This window comes from Dioscorea cayenensis, chromosome 6 (assembly GCF_009730915.1).
Source record: "Dioscorea cayenensis subsp. rotundata cultivar TDr96_F1 chromosome 6, TDr96_F1_v2_PseudoChromosome.rev07_lg8_w22 25.fasta, whole genome shotgun sequence".
NCBI lineage: Eukaryota > Viridiplantae > Streptophyta > Magnoliopsida > Dioscoreales > Dioscoreaceae > Dioscorea > Dioscorea cayenensis.
In genome coordinates this window covers 186665-209376 of record NC_052476.1, presented here as the reverse complement: position 1 = coordinate 209376, position 22712 = coordinate 186665, and the positions used below count along the sequence as shown (strand labels likewise).

The 22712-nt window shown below is 37.2% G+C and overlaps 4 protein-coding genes across 5 annotated transcripts; 1 reads left to right on the top strand and 3 right to left on the bottom strand.

The window, feature by feature from the left end:
* Positions 1–259: 259 nt before the first annotated feature.
* Positions 260–6336, bottom strand: LOC120263399 (probable E3 ubiquitin ligase SUD1). The gene is made up of 9 exons (XM_039271285.1): positions 6009–6336; positions 4781–5467; positions 3350–4129; positions 3031–3242; positions 2548–2919; positions 1450–1607; positions 1184–1347; positions 950–1096; positions 260–855 (listed from the first exon to the last, which is right to left on the bottom strand). The coding sequence occupies exons 1-9, from the start codon at positions 6261–6263 to the stop codon at positions 355–357; spliced, it is 3276 nt and encodes a 1091-aa protein (XP_039127219.1). The 5' UTR covers positions 6264–6336; the 3' UTR covers positions 260–354.
* Positions 6337–8172: 1836 nt separating this feature from the next.
* Positions 8173–14430, bottom strand: LOC120263665 (polyadenylate-binding protein 2-like). Of its 2 annotated transcripts, none has more exons than XM_039271626.1 (9): positions 14190–14430; positions 13455–13573; positions 12687–13343; positions 12516–12593; positions 12355–12444; positions 10963–11100; positions 9776–9955; positions 8669–8860; positions 8173–8584 (listed from the first exon to the last, which is right to left on the bottom strand). In XM_039271626.1, exons 1-9 carry the CDS (start codon positions 14428–14430, stop codon positions 8342–8344), a joined length of 1938 nt encoding a protein of 645 aa, XP_039127560.1. In that variant the 3' UTR covers positions 8173–8341. The 2 variants fall into 2 exon arrangements, with proteins under 2 accessions (XP_039127560.1, XP_039127561.1); XM_039271627.1 differs by having other exon boundaries at positions 8342–8584; positions 14158–14286.
* A 960-nt stretch (positions 14431–15390) lies between these two features.
* LOC120263666 lies at positions 15391–19021 on the top strand. Its single transcript, XM_039271628.1, has 2 exons — positions 15391–15513; positions 16696–19021. The coding sequence occupies exon 2, from the start codon at positions 16741–16743 to the stop codon at positions 18658–18660; it is 1920 nt and encodes a 639-aa protein (XP_039127562.1). The 5' UTR covers positions 15391–15513; positions 16696–16740; the 3' UTR covers positions 18661–19021.
* Positions 19022–20277: 1256 nt separating this feature from the next.
* On the bottom strand, positions 20278–22426 carry LOC120263668 (AP2-like ethylene-responsive transcription factor TOE3). The gene is made up of 10 exons (XM_039271629.1): positions 21959–22426; positions 21850–21875; positions 21735–21765; positions 21554–21641; positions 21317–21462; positions 21183–21227; positions 20985–21076; positions 20794–20897; positions 20638–20715; positions 20278–20554 (listed from the first exon to the last, which is right to left on the bottom strand). The coding sequence occupies exons 1-10, from the start codon at positions 22381–22383 to the stop codon at positions 20336–20338; spliced, it is 1254 nt and encodes a 417-aa protein (XP_039127563.1). The 5' UTR covers positions 22384–22426; the 3' UTR covers positions 20278–20335.
* Between the last annotated feature and the right edge of the window lie 286 nt (positions 22427–22712).

The window sequence follows — 22712 nt, the reverse complement described above, 5'->3', positions numbered from 1 at the left end:
GAATTTATTCCACAAAATTCGGCCTTAGATCACCTGGTATGACACTCTCTAAATCCAACCCTTCTCTTTGCAAACGACAACAAATGTCCACAGATATCTTATATATATATATATTACTTAGATCAAACCTTTATAGATACAAAGAGCTGAATTTTGGTATTTAGCAACAAAGACACAGCATTAAGATAAAAAAAAGATATATTGATGATTAATGGCATCCACCTCAAAACACAAATTAGGGGCAAAAATTAAAGTGAGGTTTCACACCACAAAGAGGTTCCTATTTACAAGATAAGGTCAACACTCAAAATGCAACCAGACAAACATACATGAAATGCCTGGCTACTATACTAACTAACCAACAAGCCCCATTGGCCTCTGGTTCGGCCGTCTCAACCTTAGCCTTACATCTGCATCTTGATGAGGTTCATCACCATTAAAGTCCTGCAGAATTGTCTCAGATTCTACTCCAGTGCTCATCCGTGATTCTTCACCAAAGTTATGTAATCTCCGGCCAATCAAATACCGATCGTCTCTTATGGAATTGTGGAGATTGGTAAACCAAACATGGAACCTCCGGGCACAGAAGCAGAAGACGGTGAAGAAGAGGCAGGCCAGCCATGCAAAACGGTATACGGCCGAGTTCACAATCAAAGGGTAGCCAAGCATAGGAAAGACGCCCCTAGCAAACACATAAGGTACACATAGTGCAGTTAGCAGCTTCATTAGGATAGGGATCACAATCTCGCGCATAACCCACAGACCACGCAGCCTGGAGAAGCCGTCCTCTCTAACTCTCTCGAACTTTACCCTCCAGGTCTCGTCTACCAATGGTGCCATCTGGTCCAGCATAACCTATTGTAATTGTGTGTGTACAAGAATACGATAGGGTTAATGGGAAGTAATAATATATAAACTGATTTCACTCTGTAAAGTAGTGTGAAAGTACCAGTCTAGTCCAGATCTTGAGAAATATCAAGCCTAGAGCCCAATCCTGGTAGAGAAGGAAGACCGGACTTTCATCCACGGGCACCCGCATTGGAACAATCACAAGCAGCTCAAATAAGAGTCCAATAAGAACAGGGATGACGATTATCTGAAGATGAAAATAACGGGGAAGTTAATTGAGAGGGAAATTGATGTCAGCATGAGACAAATGAACTTCAAATAACGTTTGGCTTACCCATATTGACAGCAGAACTGAACTTTTAACAATAATGCCACACCATTTCCAGATTTGAGACGCTAAAATACCAGCTCTCCTGGTTCTTATATAATCTATTGAGTATCTGATCCCGGTGGCAAGAGTCCAGATGACATAGCAACCAATATTGAATGCATAAAGATCTGATGAAGGCAGATACTGAATGTTTCAGTTTGTAATAATAGTAAACAATAGGAAAGGAACACATTTCGGTTTGATTTTCTAGCTTTAGTAAAAAATATTACCATTACACTTGATACCATGAGCAAACGGAAGCCGGGGAAAGGCATTGAACAGTGCACGTCCAAGTGAAATGGGAAGCACAATTAGTGTTGAGTTGAAGAGCAGAAGAGTCATCCAAGCCAATACCAGCAATAATACAATTCGAACAACAAAACCATACCTGTCAATTAGTAAATGGAATCATTAACGTAGCTAAACTACAATCCTCCATAAGGCTTTGGCTGAATTTTAAAAGAGGAGCACGGTTTTACCATCATGATTAAATAAATTTCTCTCATGCAGAATTTCGTTTTCTTAATTTAAAACAGCCAACTGCTTGTCTATAACATTACATTGTATGCATGCTAAGAAAAGCTCTTTGAAATAATTTGGAGGTCATGATGTCTGCAACAACCCAGACATTCGCCAAAATCATGGGAAACATTAAAAAGCCCTTTTGCAATAATGATGAAGCTTGAAATGCAAAAATCAGTAATCATTTCTCAAACAATAATGTATCATCTAGGTTCTACATCAAGAAACATTGTGTTAGACCATAGAACACTTTCATGCCCCTTGGTACAAAAGCAACTAATAACAATCTTTACACTAGCTAGTCACATAAAAATAACAGAGAAGCAGTCAAAGATCCAAGGATATTTACTCTAGTAGGAAAGAAATGGATAAAACCAACAATGCACCTATACAAGTTTCTTCATATGCAAATGATGGAATAATTTAGTAACTCGATAATTATAATAAAAGGGGGAGAAAAATGAATTATTTTTCAGAAAAAAACATTGTGCAAATAAAAATCAAGAATATAGGTCGCCTTGATGGTTAAGGAAAATCTGTCGCAGATGGGATGCTATATCAAAAGAATCTCTGGAGCACCCGAGGAAAGATTTTGTGAAAATGCAGCACACTAGAAGAGTTAAATCAATCAGAGATGAGGAATCAATGGATGGAATTATCCCAGGGAAACACAAAGGCCAAGTGAGTTATAAATTTTAAAACACCCCAAGATATAAACAATGCTTAAAAAAAAAAAAACAGAATCTAAAAGATGACAGGACATATCATCACATAAAACCATGTGAAATTAGTGGATGATTTCTTACTCAGAATCAGCTTGATCATATCCTTCAGAATCATCAGCAACATCATTGCTTCCAATTGCCCGGCCTCCCCTGTTATGATCATCTGCAATTAAAACGGGTGCGAGGGGATGATCATTCTGTCCTCCACCTTGAATTCCATCATGCCATCTGTCTCGTCTTGCATGCTCTGCATTCGCATTTTCATTTGCAGCATTTTCCTCTGGCCCAGGTAGCAAGAAATCAGTTAAACCAAGAGCCCAACCAACTGCCATGAACCAGTGACGCAGAACAGCTTTCACTGTTGCCCGTGGCTTAAAATGCTCAATGGCAAATGGAATACAGATTTGAAAGAGAAGCATGTCTGCAGGAATCTCAGTGAAAGGGTCGGAAACACTGCCATATTGAATTTCAAATAACATCAGCAAATAAGACAAACAATTATGGAGACATTAAAAGAACATTGGAAGAGAAACTGCCAGTAATATTGAATAAATTGCCACTTACGTAATGTCCAGTGGGAAGATAGAAGGTGCCAACCGCATGGCTAGTTTTACAGGCAAAAAGACCAGCATCACAATCAAACTTCCATAAACAGCAACAGACAATAAGACTCTCCGTGCATGCTTATGCACAGGATCATCAATTAGATCACGGAAGGGGTTATAATTTGGATCTGCTGGGTCACGGAGGAAGTAAAGAACCCCGTTTCGAAGAACCTATGGCACAACAAACAAAGGCAAAAACAGAGAAAAAGCTTCATAAATTCAAAGTGAAAAGAAACCATGTTAAAGTGGCAACAGAAAAAAAAAAGCCAAAAGGTTACCCCTCGAAGAAGGCTGACAAAAATGCTTATTTGAAGCATGTAAATAATGCCTACAAGCCAATGTAACAAGGAGCTTGCTAAAGGTGAAACAGAGAAGAACTCAATCCTTTGAGTAATCGAAGTACCCAGCATTCTTATGGTGCAAACATCGAGCCACCATCCGCACATCAATGGGAAGACACCAAGCTCAATCACCAGAAGAAAAGCAACCTTGACCATAGTCATTAAATGTCTCATGCCTCCCCAAAACTGTCTGCAAAGAGAAGGAATAGCTTCTACTATAGAAGCTATACCATAAAGCCTTCCAAAGGTAAATCGTTCTCCTCTAGCATAACGAAGTAAACCAACAAACCCAAAGTACAAAAACACCAGACAAAATATGAACAAGTATCCAATTGCAAGGGTAGTGACATCAGAGAGACGTGAAGAGCCAAGATCTGTTCCCTTAGATATATCCGGTGAAGCATGTCTGCTGATAATGCTTGCAAGATTGTCTATTCCAGTGCCGTTAACTTTCACAGTTTCTGCGACTGCTTCTACAACGTGCCCAAGAACACTGTCATTATGGCTTTCAGATGACAAGTTCTTAAAAGCACCAATGGCATTTGTAAGTGTGATATTAGCCAAGGAAAGAGCCGATTCTTTAAGAGGCATGACAGTTGCCAACATTGGACTTGATGCTGATGATAGAAACCATGATAGATTATAGGACACAATCCTTCCCAGTGAGAATGGGATGAGTATAACAACACCGAGGAATATTGCATTACTAGCCAACACCTGGGAGACAAAAAAATCAGTCAACAATCCTAAGTATTTCTGGAAACAAAAAGCAAGATCACCAAGTAAGCTAACAAACGCATAAAATGTCTGAATGCTGAATAAAAAAAAATATAACATGCAGCCTTTATCCACAGCATCACATGTGATGGAAAAAATGATGAATAGAGTATTCTTATTATTAACTTATTTTCCATCATTTCAGCTTGAATACCTACTGTTTTAGTTCCAGAGTGCCATTTGTAAATTGTCTTTAAGCTTTGCTAACCTCATAATTATCCTACAAATATGCACTGACAACACACCATCTTTGCTAACTCATCAGAATTCCTGCAAATTAGAACTAACTTCATCTTTAGCATATTTAACCTAGGTGGTGTCATGCTTGAATGCTTGACGATATCCCTACCAAAGAATGATGCATCCTCACAACAGCCAGTTCATGAAAACTTCTTTTTCCAAGTTCAAAATTCACACATGAAGAGTTGATTTAACACCAGCCTAAAACATATTACTCAAATATGATGGATATCCAACATAGAGAAATTCATGAAGAACTAAAAGCATGGAGGAAAGCCAATACACGGAAGTGAGCATCAACCTACGAAGCTTGAAACCAGATCTAACAATAAAAAAAGCCACAGCACTCACCGTAATTGCATTTTCAACCAAGTGGAAAACTGGTCCTTGCATGCCAACAAGTTCATCAAAAGGTACATCCTCTGCACCATCAGCATCATCCAATCCATCAAACATCTGTTCAACATGTGCTTCAAGACGAGCTGCTTGCATTTCCAATCTAGCAGCCACATTTTCAGCATTCCTTCTAATCATTTGACCAGCTCCAGCAATCCCTCCACCTGCATCATCAGCATTGCCATCAACAGCCGGTATCCTATTAGCAGCACCTGGAAGCCTCCTTACTGCTCGAGCACCATGCCTTTCATGACCATCATCTTCCCTCTCAGCATCTTGTCCAAGATCTCGGAGGTTTCTAAAGTAATCCCTTAATGAGGTAGCACCAAGAAATATAAAGACAATGCTAGCAGAAAGTAGAAATCCATGCAAGCAATCAGTAAGAACCAAGGGTGCTGTTACACGGCTCATGAATAGCCTCTGAGCCTCACCAAGACTCCTCACAAATGTCAAGCGCCATATCCAAAATGTGATGAAAGGTATGATAAGAAGCCAAACTGAGAGCACAAAAGCAAGACGAAGGAAGAATTGCAGGACATGAAACGCTTTCATAGTCATCCCGAACACAAACTCCTGGAAAGGTAACCTAACAGGAGCATTATCCGCATACACTGGTGAGAAAGCAAAAGCATGTTTGCAAACCTGCAGAACCAACCAAATCCATTAGGGCATCAACAATAAGGATGGTTTGATAACAAAAACAGATTAAATCAAAAGACTCCCAAACATCAAGAAGGTATAGTGATTGCCATATGCAATAAGAAGTCTCCATCGGTGGCAATAGTATAATTGACACCTACCATAACCTTTCAAGCATCAAAATAACAAATTAACCAAGAATTTGAAGGCAAGCTGGAGCAAAATACATGAATTTCTTATAGAAACCTAGCAACAACCCATTCCCTTCATCACAACTAATTTTCCTACAAAAAAACCACATAATTGTAATCCATCACCAACAAAAACACAGGCAGATCCATAAACCCTAATAAAGAACTTCAAATTTCCAACAAAATCAATCAAGAAACACAACATTCCCCTCATTACTCAAAACAATCCTCTTTACCACAACACGGTTCAGACACACAAACCGAAACCACTCTCCCCCGCCTCCATTCTCACAAACCCCAATCCTAATCATCAAGAAAACCGAATCAACCAAAAACCCTAGGGGCTTCGTTACCTCGCACTGGCGCGCGTTGCTATGATTAAGCCACTGAAGGAGACATTCCTGATGGACATACTTGATGCTACCGCTGCAAGCGCAAGGATACCTGAGCGGGTTCTCAGCATCGCCAGGGTTGCGGCAGATCCGGCAAACATCACCCTCATCCTCATCGTCCTCGTACCTCATCCCAACCCCTTCCACCGCCGCCGCCGCCGCTGCCGACGAAGAAGACGACTCCATCGCCAGGCCAGCGACGACCTCGTCCTCCATGGATGGCTTTGGGATCTCCTTCGAAGAAGAACGAAGACGTCGAGGGTCAGAAGCGATAACGAGGAAAGAGGAAAGAGCACCGACCACGGAGACCTATTTATAGGAAGGGATGTATCGTATTGACCGTTAGATTGACTCGAGATCGGTGCATGATGTAGATCTCGAGGCATAATGGCGGTAGGGAGTCAACGTACGCAAGGTTTTTCATCTGCTTCGAGACATTATCTCCACGTTGAAAAGCGACCCAGAAATGTTACCAAAAATTGAATTATCATCAAATTTTTTTTCTGTAAAATATTTATTCTATTTAATATATATATATATATATGTGTGTGTGTAAATTATAAAACTTGAGTATTAACAAAAAAGAGTCATGGCCGGCAGTATTGGTCCCAGTGTGAAAAACGAATATGAGACATTTAAAAAAAATTTAAGTTTGAGTGTCACTAGACACAGTGATGATAACGAGTTTCCAGTTGTAGATGTGCATCATCAGTTGACAGTTGATGTATATAACCTTTGTTGTTTTTATAAAACAAATTAACTATTAAATAATTTTTAAAGATTTTCTTCTATAATGATAATAATATTTTGATTATACACTTTCAAATAATTAATAAGTTTTTTAAAACCCAAAATTACATATATATCTACTAAATATTATTATTTACACATATAATTGCAAAGTATGAATATAATCATTAGGTAGATAAATTTATTTTAAGAATACAAATTTATTGTATAAATGAGTATAACTTAAACTATTTTAAAAAATCAGGTATAAAAATAAAAATCTTAATGCTTGGAGGGGTTTCTATAAAGAGAACAACTACAATTACATTAATAATATGAGAGTTCAGAAATTGTAACAGCCTATGCTTATTTTTATAATTTTTTTAATAAATATGACAAATTATGTTAGGGGCATTCATATAAAACATAGGATTCAGCTTGTAAGTAGAATCTCATAATCAGAAATATGTTACCATTACTAACATTATATAATCAGAAAGATTTGAATAGGAGATCTTTTAAATATTATATATTAACACTTTCAACAATTGGGCAAATGCTGTTAGATTAAGTTACGGCGCTCGTATTTCTTATATTTAAATTAGAAAATTAATAACAAACATAAAGTTTTTGTTAAGTATATAAATTTTGTAGGTAAACAATTATTTTTTGAAGAAATATAAACATATAAACTAAATATGTTATTATAAGAATTAAGTTCAATTCTCTTTGAACATATTATTAGCCAGTGAACATATTATTAGCCAGTGATGTGAATCTCAAATAATTATTTTCAAATAATTATTTTCATTACATAAATTATCGAATCTTCATGTTGATTTATATGGACTTGATTTTTATGAACAATGCTGACATGTTAGTAATTAAAAAAAAAAAACACAGAGGAATTATCCCTTATATTTTGTATACAACCAATATTATATAATACAGGTTTTATACGTTTTATATTTTAAGAATTATTAATAAAAATAAATTTTTAGTTGTTTATACTATTAATTAGTTAATTAATGAGAAAAAACACACAATTAAACATGCTTCCAATTCCACATGATTTTCAGCTGGCGTTCAATTCAAAAACTTTGACCAGAAATAAAAAAAATACAGTTCCATCAATAAATTTTATGAATTTTAAAAGCTTGGAATGGTTGACCAAGTAACAAAAATATTTATATAGATAAAAATCCAAGAGTAATTCTAACCCTTTGAAAAGTCCTGCTGGAGAATGAGAATTTTCCATAAAGGCAAATACAATCCCATTTCTCTGAAACCAAATACTTTCCAACAAGTCATGAACTGGATATTTCAAAAAGTCAAACAAACTGAACATTAAAAAAGTCAAACCAACAATTTCACAGAAATGATTAGATCCAAAAGATTCAAACAAAATACAGCACACAAATATAAATATAAGTAATCTGGTCACAAAACATTTCAAACAAAGCTAATACACGTTCAGTTTAATTTAAGCAAACAGAAGTCAATCCATAATAACTTAAAGGTTCAAAAAGCAAACACAACAATGCCAAGATCAAGATCTCACAAAATCAAGAAACGATGCCGTCGTTCAGAGACATTCCGGCCAGCTGATCGGAGGCAGTGTTTGCCTGCTGCTGTGCGACGTTCCTCAGGACTTCCATAGCTTCGGCAACTTTCGCTTTCAGGGCGTCAGGAGATTCCAGCAGATGCAATACTTCAGTCTGGTCCATCTCCAGAAGCATGCCTGTAACTTTTGCTGCGTGATCACGTTCGAGCTGTTCCACGAGCGGATATAAACTTTCGCCGAGCATCTGGAGAAAAATAATTGAAGGTTCAGTATTTGAAAAAAGAGAAATGAAGGAAAACAGTGGGCAAGATCAGGAAGAGAAACAGACCGTTCGCTGCATGTCAGGGTTTGCGTTTGCAAGTGCTGATGCCAAGGCACCAATAGGAATGGACTGTGAAATGCCACCATCACGGACGGGAAGACCACCCATGTCATACATCATTCCTCCACCTGTCATAGGACTTTCAGGCATGGTGCGGCCGACGGGATAGCGGTAAACTCGCCCACCCCTTGGAAACATCTGCAATATTCAAATTGCCACACTATTCATAGTTGCTTAGAAGATAATATAGTGAGAACCTGGATATTGCTAAAAAAAAGTGTAATAGGTTTTTCCAAGGAAAATCATCATAAATCCATGTTGGAGAATATTAATACCACAAATAGCTGCTGAAATAATTGGTGCTAATTTGTAAATAAGCCACATATAGAATGCATGCCCTAATGCTACTCAAGTAGTTTTATCCCCAATCTCATTTTGCATAGTGTCATGTTACTAAAACTGCATTAAAATGAACTCGAGAATGCATGCCTTAATGCTACTCAAGTAGGGTTTTTTTTTTTCCAATCTCATTTTGCAAAGTGACATGTTACTGCATTAAAATGAACCCAAAATAAAACTACTTCATCAATGCCCTAATCATGTAAGAAACTGTCAGAAGCTACCCTATTAAGGTAGTTGGAAATAAATAGCATCTACATGTTAAACAAAAAACAAGTCTGCAACTGTTGGTAAAATGGGAGTAGATAATCCACATGCAGGCATAATCTAACTAAAATAAAGTTTTGCCATAACCAATTGTCAACCTGTATTTATAGGTATCTACAAAGAAAGGTTGCAACTTCGACTTAACACATTTTTTTTCCTGCACCCAGCCCCCCAAAATAAATACATATTAAAATAATCCAATCTCATTTGATTGAACATAAATGTCATCAAGTTATACCAATTTTAACCTTGACAAATAGGAAGGTTTAATTAATAGAGAGATTAACTAGATATTAATTTTAGGGGAAAAGTTCAATAAATAGAGACTCAGATAACAAACCCATGTATTTTGCTAGTCACACTAACAGATTTTAGAAAGCTGAATCCTCAAATACTATAGCAGGCCTCTTAAAACAAGCGAGAAACACAACAACGGAATTCACTTGCCTGTTGTTGACCAAGTGGCACGGGTTGCTGTGTTTGTTGGACTGGCCCTCCACCAGCACGCCTGCCTCCTGGGCGATGGCCAGGCTGACCTTGTTGGACAAATGGCATATAGAAATTTGGCATGGGAGCTGTTCCAGTTCTCATCCCTGGAATAAGTTGCTGCTGATAGCCAAATCCAGCCTGAAGAAAAGAAAATAGTTTGACATTGGCTAACAATATAAATAAAAATAGACTCTGGCCTGCATGCAAAGTGCCAAATTGCCAATGGAAATCAAGTTCAGTGACAGGATTCAATGCAAACTCTAACTCATCCATTCAACACAACCCGTGATTTGTGAGCTATCTCAACAGGTTGCATTCAAGTATTTCAGATAGGTTTATTAAATGATTGAATAGCGCATAGGAAACTTATATGCATACTTTTTTGTCAAGATAAGATCTGCTGGCTCTAAATTACATCAACCGCAAAACTCAAGTTTTATAAGTAACAGCAAAAACCAGTCTCAAAAAAGTCTTGTGTAATTAAATTTTATTATCATTTGCCCTCAACTTCAGTATCTATATTTCACAAATAAGTCATAGCTTAGTAGCTCCTTGTTAAAAACTATTTTTTTCAGTTCAATGGACTTAAAACCTGGTGATAGTGCTTTAAAAGGCAAACTATTAAAACTCTAATGCAAAATTATCCAAACATGAATTACAACTTATTAAGGAGAAACAAGATTTTATCCTGTTTGAAAAACATTAAACAGGAATTCAACAAATAAAGTCTCAATGATTGAATGCAAGATAAGGTTTACCAAAGCCTAAACTCCATTTGTAAGTAAAAAATCCTCCAAGGCAAGGAAACAACCAGATTACCTATCATTAAGAAGTCGGTGAATATCATAAAGGAAAGCCAGAAAGAACAATGTTCCAGACTAGACAACTAAACGAGCAAATGCAATTAATCTAACAACATGTCACTATCAAGTGACCACAAGCCTTCAGTAGTGAAGTTTTTCCATTGTTCTCACAAACTTATTCACACACACAAAAATAAAAGCCACCTTCAGGAAAGCTCAGCTAAAAGTATCATCGTTTTCCTCAATAGAAGTACATAACAGGCAAAAAGGGAATTTAGACAAAGGACTAAACCCAAGACAAGATAAGCTAGAGAATTAAGTACTTATAATCACAGTTCTTACCTGGGGAGGTATGAGAGCAGGTGGGGCTTGACCATAGAACAGTTGTTGACCAATCCCAGGAGCACCAGCTGGATATATTGGCATGCGAGGAGCAACCGATGATGGAATGGCAACAGGGCGCATCTGTGCAAATTGCGCCTGAAGAATAACCAAGCATAGGTTAATATTAATTACAACTGAAATATAGTTACTAACATGCAAGATATCAAGGACAATAATTTAACAAATAGATCCTTACTGAATACAGTGATGATTTCACATGATATGAGGTGAGTAAAACCATGGAAGCTTAGCACGCCATAAGAGTAAAATTCTATAAGAAGTTAGTGTAAATCATTCGGGTTGGAATTGATGAAGGTGAAAAAGTACCTTCAACTTCCACGAGAAGAAAAAAAAAATGATGTGGAAAGTGAAGATTAAAGGGAAGATAGAGAAGACTATTTCAATTTCAAATGATACATATCTGTAGTGTGTGCATTTTGAATATGATATTATATGGTATTGAAATCATTTTCATGCTTGAAAAGGAGCAAAGATTGTAAGATATTTGGTGCATACCCACAGAAAAAACTACTTTTGTTATGTTTCATTGGATAACTTTTCTGCCAGTACTTTAACAATTACAACTCATTATGTATTTCTCTAAATAAGTTTGGTATTTAGTATTTTGCAGATACACCCCTGTAAAACAATTTTTTTTTTTGCATACATAATTTATTTTAATCAAATTATATAAGTATATATAATAAAGGTTTATTTTATGCATGTATATACACTAATTTGTAAGAACATCTGACCTCCAAAACAAAACTTATTGCCTTGTACCCTTATTGCACATATAAAATTTGTAATAAACATCTGTTTTGCCCTATCCAGTTTTGTCTCTATTGCCAAATGCTACATTAGTAGCCAAACATTATGACAGTTTTTATAGGGTATCTACACTAGCATCATTTGAAAAATGAAACACACCAGTAGTTATACCTAAATTGCAATGTTCACATCCAGATCATCACTAATTACACCTAAGCATTAAGGGATAACTGGTCTAGGTTCCCACTTCCCAAAAACTAACCCATGATCTTAACCAGCTTGAATACGTTTCTTATGAAGTCATCCATACTCACATGAAATACAAATACTTCAAAAAAAAAACTTAAACAAAGAAACAAGCTTGTGTTAGGCAAGGAATTTTAATAATAAAATAAATAAGAATAAAGCTTAAACGATGACACACAACAAAACTCATTGTGCCTATTCCATGATAAGGTCAGATTCTATTCAAATCTAACTCATGCGGGCAGAAGAATGTCCAGTCAAGTTTTAGTTTCTACCAATCAAATAAATACATGAAGCATTTGCAAAACACGAACAAAATTTCAGAAAAGCTACCTGCAGCCTAGCTTTCCTATCTTCTTTGCGCTGCGCATGAGCAACATAAAGAGGCTTGCTACCGACCATTTTCCCATTCATTTCAGAAAGCTATGGAAAAGAAAAAGGAATATTGTCACTCCATCATGATAGTTTAAGCATTAATATATAAAATAACTTACAGCTCGGGAAGCTTCCTCAGCAGTAGAGAAAGCAACAAATCCAGAACCTCTACTTATACCATTAGGATCCCGCATAACCTGAAAAAGTTCCAGAATATAAACCACAAGAAATGAATACATTTATATGAAACAAACATAATTAATATAAACATCAATCACAGGAAAACACACCTTGCAAGAAGTTATTGTGCCAAACTCAGAGAACAATTCCCTAAGTTTCTCATCAGTAATGCTATCATCCAAGTTCTTCAAGTAAAGGTTAAGACCTTGATATTTGTCTACGGCCTCCTTTATATTCTGCTCAAACCTCGATTTTAATTCTCTTTCTCTTTCTGATTTCTTTTGTGCCTTCCCAACATACCACTCTTTTTCCTCAAATTTCTTCCCATTAAGTTCTTGAACAGCTCGGGCGGCATCATCAGAGTTCACAAAATTGACAAAACCAAAGCACTTTGATTTTCCATCACCTTCTTTCATTACAACAGCACTAGTTATAGGACCATATTCACCAAAAAGTTTTTGCAGATCATCTTCTGTAGTAGATTCTGAAAGATTTTTGACAAATACATTATTAAACTTTAATTTGTCAACAGAATTTTCCCTTTCCTGCTTCCGAAGGAATCGTCCAACATAAACTTTCTTATCATTCATAAGCATGCCATCAAGCCTATCTATCGCATTCTTTGCTGCTTCCTCTTGGTCAAATTGAACAAATCCATAGCCTTTTGATTGACCAGATGAATCAGTAGCAACTTTGCAAGAAAGAATATTACCAAAGGCGGAAAATGTATCATAGAGTGCTTTATTGTCTATTGCCTTGTCCAGATTCTGTAAAATGCCAAGAAAAGGAACCAATTTTGCAAATAACTCAGATCCAGCAATCCCACAAACCAAGTTGGAAAAACAAGCACACACCAAAGTCAGAAAGGAGAGAAATACCTTAATAAATATATTAGCAGCACCACTTCTACGAGTACTAGGATCACGGTTTGAAAACATGATACGAATTGGCTTGTTATTGAGGGGAGTAAAGTTCAGCACTTCCAATGCCCTCGTTGCTGAAAACTCAACATTATAAAATGTGAGGAAAAGTTATCCAAGTTTTTTGTGGAGATAGAAAGATGAGCACCTAACTTCCAAATACCCACAAAATAAAATGCAAAACCAAATACAAAATTGCTATCTACTCTTTAATTTTCATTTGCACCAATTAAAATTAAAGTCTGTAGGAAATCCGAAACATGTTCATAAGTTCCATTTCTAGAAAAGTGATCCCTTGATACCATAAGAATCCTCAAATCAAATCATTTTATCATCTAAATCATGCTCAATTTGCACAACCTTTTATTGTTAGAAGAAGAAGAATAATGGACAAGAAGGCAACTTATCCAAATATGGAAAAACCTCATTCATAAAAGCAACTTAGTTAGAGTGATTTGGACAAAGTGGTAACAAATTGCTGTCATCAATAACTATAACAACCTTACTGACGCCTTAAAAAGACAACTAAAACTAAATGCAACTTCTTTCCAGTTCAACTCCTACACCAACCTCCAGACAGTTCAGCAGCATATAAAACAAAATTTAACTTTTTCCTCACATCTCAAGAATAAAAACCAAATGCAACCAATGGAGAACACACCAGAACTACCAAAAGAAATTCCAAAAGCCCACCATCAACAGGATTGCCGTAGTTGACATAGGCATACCCCAGCGACCTCCTGGTGCTGATATCACGGCAAACACGAACAGACACAACATGCCCAACCTGGCTGAACATATCAAACAGCTGTGCATCCGTCACGTTCGCCTCCAAATCCCCAATATACAGCGACGTCGTCGGGAACTGGCTCACTGCTGGTCCAGCACTCACCACCGGCGCAGCCTGCTGTTGCGGTACCTGCACCTGCGCCATCACTCCAATCCCCAAAACTTTCCCTAAATCTTTTTTTTTTTCCCTTTTTCTTTGAATAAACCCTAAAAATCAGAGATCAACAACAAAAACTAGATAATTCTGCCAAAAAGGGTACAGAAATCAATGATCCGATAGCTTTTTGATGAATTTTTGGGGATTTTTTCCTTTTTTTGAGATATTTTCAAGGATTTTTTTGTGGTAAATCAAAACAAAGATAGAAACCCTAGAACGAGGGCGTGGCGTAGTTGCACGGCAGCCCGCACTGCCCCGCGCCGTGAATCCCCGGCTTCTGAGGGTTTATATAGGCACGCTCAAACCCTAGGTAAGATTGCCCTTACGTGCGGGTACTTTACAGCCGTTGGATTATAACTCGTGATCCACTCTTTCCAATCTCAAGATGAATCTAATGGATATAATCGGTTCTCTGCGAACTTAGACCTTACGCAACCTCAGTCAAAAGAGATCTCGTCTAAGAATGGCCTTAAACCGTTGGATTGTCCCTCGAGATCAGTTTTTACAATCTCGGGATAAATCCAACGGTTATAATATGCTATCTATGAACATGGACTTGCTTAAGCTTTACATCAGTTATTCTCAAGCCTTCTAGATTACCGGATTACAGCCGCTGGATTATGCCTCGCGATCCACTTTTTCAATCTCGAGACAAATCTAACGAATGTAACTCGATCTCAGTGGATGAGGTTGTTGGGGTAAACTTCGAGCTCGGATCTTCACAATCTCGAGACAAATCTAACGGACATGATATGGCAAATGTGAGGGTGGGTTTTAGCCGTTAGATTCCAACTCGTGATCAACGTTTTCAATCGCGAGATAAATCTAACGGATGTAGTTGGGTCTCTCTAGCACGTGCTTCTCACTCGGTGATAGTTTATATTGGATTCGTTAACGGGTCGGATAAATCCCTCAGTGAGGATCCGAAACCCGAAAACTCGACTCGTCATCAAGATCAAACTCGCAAGCAATCCCAAGTCTCTGAAAGCTCGAGTTCCAACGCCGGAACCCTCGATCGCCGGAGCAATCGATCGTCGGAGCTCGTGTTCTTCCTCCGAACAATCTTTCAAGGTGACGATCTCTTTATCCTTGATTCAATGGATGTTGTGAATGATTCTGTGTATTTTTCCGTTTGTTTTTTCTACTATTTGTTTGATTTTTCTTTCATTGAATCTTAGCTTACAATGATTGTAGTGGGATTTTTTTTCCGGAGATACAGTAGTGGTTTGGGTAATCTTGGGAGGAGGAATATGGATTTCTTGATAATTTTTTTGTTGTTTTATAAATCAAGGATGATGAAATTGATATGCATTTGTTCTTCGCTGATTTGGTTTGATTAGAGGCTGTGTTTGTGTGTAGAATGTTATAGATGGGATTGTTTCTGATATTTGTATGATGTTCTTTAGATTGGAGAGATCATTAGAAATCTTTGTTTTCTTGTTTTTTCTTTTTTGTGTTGATTAATTTTTATGTTTTATTTGCTCATGCTTCTCTATTCATCAGCGCATGTATTAACTGAATAAATTGTGCTGTTTCTCATGCTTTCTCTTTCTTGATATGAGAGTATGGATTGATATTGTAAGTATGAAACCTTTATGCAATGGAAGCACAAGGCACTTTGCGTTATCTCTCATTGGCTATTTGTGTTAAACCTTTTCTTGATTTTTTTTTCCATGGAAACATTTGTCAGTTAATTGTTGTCTTTCTCTCTCTGAGAGATCTTATTGACTGTTGTTTCTGTATGAAGTAAGCTCATCTTAATTTCTTGGATAAATTCCCAAAATTTTCTGATTTTATGTATTTTTACATTTATGAAAATAAGTAATTACTCATCTCACTATGTTTTTGGATGCCTGAGACTGGATTCGTCAACTTTGCTCTGAATGGCATTGGTGGTGTGTGTTACTGTCTTTATTGGTAGTCATCCCTTGTTGAAGATTTTGCTTGAAATTACCAAGTTGTTGTTTTCGATGACTTCACAAGATGGTATTGAGGATTGTAGTTTAACCAGATAGAGGTTTAATCAATTAAGAGATCTTCTGGGAACCACATGATGTTTGGCTTTGATTTATCAGAGTTCGAATCACCTGTTCGGTAATCTTGAGGCCCTCAAGGGATCTCTATCCAGTTGAATAGAATGTGATTTTATAAGTGATAGTGGATAGTTTATTTTGGCGTATTTGAGAATGCCATGAGTAAAAAGTGCTTTGCAAATAAAAGCTTACTGGTGGTTTTTCATGGTTCGTCTTGCAGATTTTCTTGAAGCACCACAAGTTATTGTTTCCTTATGTGCTACTGATGTTCCTCATGGCAATCTTTTCTTACCTTCAGAGCCTCTGGCAGTTTCCCAAATGGAAGTCCGATGATTTAAAAGTTTCTGCGAAATTAGTCCAGCAACTACCTATCCCTGAACAGACGAAACATTTTGTCTTTGCTCTCCGTGAACCTGATTCCGATGCAGTAGTGTATATTGTAGCTGCACAAAACTTGTCAGAACAGGCTGCTTTAGATGCAGAGCTTCTAATCAAGAAAGTTCAACCAAAGGCAGTTGTAACTCAGATTGCTCCATCAGTGTCAGCTGAAATCCAAGATGAGGAGAAATGTTCAAGTAGTGATCAATCAAGTCATGTTCCAACGTCATCATTTGAAGTGCTCAGAAGATGTTTTATCAATGAGATCACCAAAGAGCAATATGACACATTTGCAGGGTGCCAGGTGCTCCGTGAGATCTTCGGAGTTGGATTTTATGGTCATTTTTTGGCTGCCAAGGCAGCAGCAGCAGATGTTAATGCACATTTTGTTGTACTTGAATCCCCATATGAGAATGCTTGTGCAACACCGTCTGCAGGGAAAAGTTCAAGTGGAGAACAGAGTTCAGGGTTTCAATTACAAGGCAGTTGTTTGCTCGCTGGAAATGCTAATTCAGCCAGTTACTCAACTTTGAAGAGGCTTTGCCTGACCAACAATCTTCAAGAGGAAATGGTGAAAGCATTAATACCATCACTTGAACTGTTCATCTCTGCTTCAAATTCTTCTGAAACTGGTTCACAAGCATCATTGCATGGGTCTAAGCCATCAAGTGACTTTCAGGTTCCACCATTTGCAGAATCTGTTTACCCTCTGCTGGAAGACCTGTACAGCATCTTTACCAACCTTCCTTCAATGGGAAAAACTTTGGCTTCTGCACAGCAAATGCTTGTTGATGTTGGTAAAGGAGGACCAGTTAATGTACAACTTTTTTCTGAAGTCCTGAACTTCCGAATTGCTATTGAGGGTCTAAGAATAGCTCTTAATGATGCTGGCCGGGGTCCCATTGACAGAAAGGAAAATGGTAGTTTGACAAGATTGGAATTCTCCGAGCTACCTTCTGAAGAAAAATGTCATGCTCTTTTTGCTCAGTCTATTAGGAACGAGGCCAAGAAGTACGGTACAGTGGTTGCAATAGTTGATGCGGCTGCTTTATCTGGTCTTAGAAAGTACTGGAACACATCTGTGCCTCAGGAGTTTCTTGAATTTGCCAGCCAGTGTTGCATAAGCCCCTATGACAATGAAGTCAAGGCTCATGAAGATGCAACAGCAAACCAGGAAGGGAAAAGGAAACTTTTAGCTGACAAACCTGTTGTTGCAGTTGGTGCAGGAGCCACAGCTATTCTTGGGGCATCTTCTCTATCAAAAGCTTTGCCAGCTTCCACGCTTGTCAAGGTTACTACATTCAAAATCCCTGCTTCTCTTAAATTCGGCTTTGCTCATCTCCAGAGAACAGCTGTGCTTGTAATTCACAAGATATTTGGCTCAGTAATGCCTGGTGTCTCAGGTTTTGGAGCAAACAGCTCCACCTTGAAGGCCGCAGTTTCAGCTGAAAAGATTCGTTCAGTGGCCCATACTGTGGTAGCCTCTGCCCAAAGAACGAGCTTCCTAGCGATACGGACATCATTCTATGAGATAATGAGACGGCGCCATGTCAAGTCAGTCAGGGTTGTTCCATGGGTCACCTTTGGTTGTAGTATGGCAGCATGTGCTGGGCTTCTGGTATATGGAGATGGAATTGAGTGTGCTGCTGGGTCTATTTCATCTGTTCCCACAATCACTTCTCTGGGTCGAGGCCTGCTTGACTTGCGCCAAGCATCTGAGCAGGCAAGGCAGTCAAACGGCACAAAAATAAGAGAGGCTTTGCAATCCTTAGCATACAATTTGCAGAAGATGAAAGTCGACCGATGAAGTGATCCTTCTCTTCCTCATGCATTTCCCAGTTGATGTCTATCTCATTGTGAGGTTGGAACAGAATCCTGTATATACTGTGCTGCTGTAGTTCTGCTTGTCACTAGTGCAAAGAGCAATATTTTCTGTAGATATTGGAACTATACCATTTTTGGGTATGATCCCATTGTGCTCACCAATATTTCTATGTTAGAACTCTAGCTCAGATCTCTAAGGAAAACACAACAAGAGGTTTTTTGCAATAGTTCATTGCTGAAGACCAAAAAACAATATGTCATTCATACACTGAATCATGTCTGAGTTCTTCTCCGACTGGTCATTTCTGGAATGGTAACTTGCTAACAACCTACTTTGTTTGATATTTTCTGCCCTTTATGCTTATTGATTGGAGTCATTGCATAATCTCTTGCATGTTCATGCTTTTCAAGAGATCTATTTTTTTTTTTTTTTTCTTGAATGATAATTGATAAAGGTTGGCTTTGTAATTCATTCCCATTGAAGACTTTCTTGAGGTATCTGTCTTTTGCATTGAAAAGGATCCATGTTGCCATAATATCCATTTGCTCAGAGTCTGGATTTTTTCACATGAAATTAATTGTTTAGACTACCATTATTTTCAGTCAAGAAATTTGTAGTTTTGTGTTTGAAGATGCTTTTTTTCTTGTAGCAGTACAACATTTTTCATTTTTCTTTTCTCCATTATTGTTCATGATAAACATTTTCAGTCCTTGTCTAATCACTTAAGCATGTAACAACGAGGATCAGCAAGATGTGAGTACATATGTTTTCTGATAGAAAATGCATTTCATTTGGAACTACTGACTCATAGATAGCATTTCTATGTTGCCAATTATATATATATATATATATTTATAGTATCAACTTTATTGCTTATTTCACTTGTTTATTCAAACACAACCTTTGGATGCCTTGGGTGGAATTGAAAATAGAGGAAAAAGAAAGATATGGGGAGCTATTTTTTTTTTTAATATTATTATTACTAAAGTTTTTTTTGTCTCTGTTTAATAATCTTGAGAATGTTAGCGTTGTTCATGTTAACAGTTTTTGTTCCTTTTGTTTTGCTCCCTTTTGGATAGGTTATTTTATTTTATCAGTGTAATTTTTCATCTTAAAGCTTTGTATTTATGTTCTCAAAATGGTTTGGGCTTTTTTAAGTCAAGAAATTTTTTTACCGTAGTAAAGATTATTTTCATATTGTACTTTTAAAATTAGATCCAAAAATTTACTTCGGTCCAGAAAACAAAGTGAATTTAGAAACATGGTTTAGAGGTTAATAATGTTGGTGTATTAATTTTTAAAAATTATTAAATATGAATAAACATCTGTCACTGATTTAATAATATCAATATATTTATTTTTAATCACTATTAATTCAGTCAAAGATTTCCTTTCTTTTTTTTTTTTTAATTTATACTAAACCTTTCTCATATTCCCACATGATTTTATCATATGATAATACTAAATATAGTAAATACATTACAAGCTTAGAAAAGAAACATTTTGACTAAATCTGTTTTAGAGTCTCTCTATAACATTTTGACTTTCTATTACAACTTTAAAGGCACACTTAACAAAATCAAACTAAAACTTAAACCATCTCCTTCTGAACATCTAAAGGTCAACAACATCCCCAAAATTTCAACCATCTTTTTCTTCATTCTTTTTTCATTCCTATCATCTGGAATCCTAATGATGCCGCGGCGCCGGCATTGCTAGTCACGAACAATGTAGGCTGTAAATGCTGAAGTTTCGGCTCTGCAAACAATGTAGGAGGTAAATGTTGAAATTTCGGCTCTGCGCCGGTCGTACCTCCAATCGTCAACGAAAGGCCTTCTCCTCCAACAATTGTGTTGCCATTGCCACCGCTCCGGTTCTAAAAACATCGATAAATTCCAAGTTAAAAAACACTGAAACATGATTTGTTTCAGAAATGTCGAAAAAAGAAAAACAACTCACATGGTGATAGTTCACTGAAGTATAGTACTGCACAGCCGCATTATTTTCCACAACCGTCATTTTAAGCTTATCGTCAATCTATGGCATCGCAAAACATATTATGTGAGTTTGATTCAACCAAAAAAAAAAGGCATAATGTAGTACTAGTGTTAGTACCTTTGGCTTTGTGTTTCGGTTGTCTACTGATTCAAGGACACTTCTTTTCGATCCCGATCCGGAACACCCTAAACTTAGATCAAGGTTATGTCCAGCATCTCCAACTAAATTCATACATTAAAAAATAAAAAATAAGAACAAGAGGTGAAGAATTTAATGAATTATAGTTATTTTTCATGTTAAGAACTCACTGTCTGAATTGATCTCATTCTCATAAATGCTTGGATTGAAGTTAGTGACTGCATCCCTTCCATTGCACCTAAGAACAGCTCTATCATAAGCCCTGTAAAAAAACAACTTGAATTCGATTTCAATCTCGAAACACCAAAATTCAATTCAATTTCAATAAATTTCATTGTTTGCTTAAGTTTCGATCGCAATGCTGATACCTTGCGGCTTCAATTTCAGTGTCGAAAAGGCCTAAGTAGACATATCTGCAGATATAGAAAAACAACAGTTTGAGAAATCAAATCTGCTGAAAAAGATGCAGAAATGAATGACATGATAAGGAAAAACACATTACTTTTTGCCTAAGAACTGGCCCATTCTTGCCTCCCATTTGCCGCATTTGTGCAATGTAACTCCCCGGAATCTTGAACTGCCTCTCGGAAATCCTGCACTCTGTCGCCGGAGAACAAGGACAAACTCCTCCTTTGAAAGATTACTCATCTGCGCGACAAATCAGCAATTCAATCCTCTTCTTATGTTCAATATAAAATCATCAAACAAGAAAAAAAAAACATGAAATACTAAGTAATACCTGTTTCATATCTTCCTCATAGTCCTCCAGTGCGAAGTTAATGTCTGCGTCGATGCCTCTAAACTTGATCGCCGCTCGATCATAAGCCCTGCAAAAGATGTATACAATCATCATCGAACACTCGACCTTTTAATCCTCAATTGAATATAGAACACTGTTAATTATCGGAATCAGAAATTACCGTGCGGCCGCATGTGCAGTGTCAAATCCACCTACAAATATATGTGAAAAAAACATGTTAGATTGCGATCGATGAATAAACACATATTCTAAATCGATTAAAAGATTACAATTACCTAAATAAACTTGCTTTCCGCAATCCCTGCAAGAATATGAACAAAAGTCAGACTTTCCTCTATCTGTTCATATCCAAATTTCCTAAATTAAGCGGTGTTAGATCATTACCATATGTGTGATTCCCACCGGCCGGTTCTCCGATAGAAGGTGACGCCACGGTACTCTGAGCTTCTCGATCGGGGGCCACGGCGACTCTTCTTGACTAGTTGAGAAACAACAACATTCTTCGGCTTCCCGGGGACAGTCTCCGGTGGCTGGAGAACAATATCAGGAGCAGAAGAAAGGCTCAAGCTCTGTGTAGGAAAGAACTGATGAGTTACTGTAGGAGACTGATGAGGGGTTTGATGCTGATGAAGGATCGGAAACTCGAAGAATTTGGGATTGGTGGTGTCGATATCATCGGAGGGCTCGATAACAATGGCCGATGATGAAGAAGAGGAGTTGCCGGAGATCGTCTCCGGTGCCTTGCCTTTGTTAACAACAACTTGATTGTTCTCCATTGAGAATGGTGAGCTTGTATTGAGATCCCACATCTCCTCTATGTCTATCCCTATCCCTCTTTGTTGAGACTATATATATATATAAGTGAAGGATTGGATTGTTATGAATCTGTTGTATTGAATTCAAGATTCTATCAAGTTATAAATGCATACTTCTCTTTTTATCCTATTCTATCCCACAACATCTCTCATTCAAATCTTCCTCTCTCTATCTTTGTCTATACCCAAGTAATCTCACTAAATCCTTCTCCACGCTGAAGAAAAAAAAACAGTCTCTAAATCTAAGAAAAGAAAAAGATTTCCCAACAAAATGAATCTAAGGAAAGCTCTCTCTCTCTCTCTCTCTCTCTCTCTCTCTCTCT

What these genes read in the sequence shown, in the direction of transcription:
- LOC120263668 (XM_039271629.1), bottom strand. Translation starts at nt 22,383, where the DNA reads ATGTGGGATCTCAATACAAGCTCACCATTCTCAATGGAGAACAATCAA. An exon ending in CGGAAAGCAAGTTTATTTAG is followed by an intron (nt 21,766 to 21,849) that starts GTAATTGTAATC and finishes ATATATTTGTAG; the next exon opens with GTGGATTTGACACTGCACAT. An exon ending in GGCCAGTTCTTAGGCAAAAA is followed by an intron (nt 21,228 to 21,316) that starts GTAATGTGTTTT and finishes CTATATCTGCAG; the next exon opens with ATATGTCTACTTAGGCCTTT.
- LOC120263399 (XM_039271285.1), bottom strand. Translation starts at nt 6,263, where the DNA reads ATGGAGGACGAGGTCGTCGCTGGCCTGGCGATGGAGTCGTCTTCTTCG. An exon ending in TTGTCAGCCTTCTTCGAGGG is followed by an intron (nt 3,243 to 3,349) that starts GTAACCTTTTGG and finishes GTTGTGCCATAG; the next exon opens with GTTCTTCGAAACGGGGTTCT. An exon ending in CAGTTCTGCTGTCAATATGG is followed by an intron (nt 1,097 to 1,183) that starts GTAAGCCAAACG and finishes TTTCATCTTCAG; the next exon opens with ATAATCGTCATCCCTGTTCT.
- LOC120263666 (XM_039271628.1), top strand. Translation starts at nt 16,741, where the DNA reads ATGTTCCTCATGGCAATCTTTTCTTACCTTCAGAGCCTCTGGCAGTTT.
- LOC120263665 (XM_039271626.1), bottom strand. Translation starts at nt 14,430, where the DNA reads ATGGCGCAGGTGCAGGTACCGCAACAGCAGGCTGCGCCGGTGGTGAGT. An exon ending in CTACGGCAATCCTGTTGATG is followed by an intron (nt 13,574 to 14,189) that starts GTGGGCTTTTGG and finishes TTGAGTTTTCAG; the next exon opens with CAACGAGGGCATTGGAAGTG. An exon ending in TGCCACTTGGTCAACAACAG is followed by an intron (nt 8,861 to 9,775) that starts GCAAGTGAATTC and finishes TGAATATTGCAG; the next exon opens with ATGTTTCCAAGGGGTGGGCG.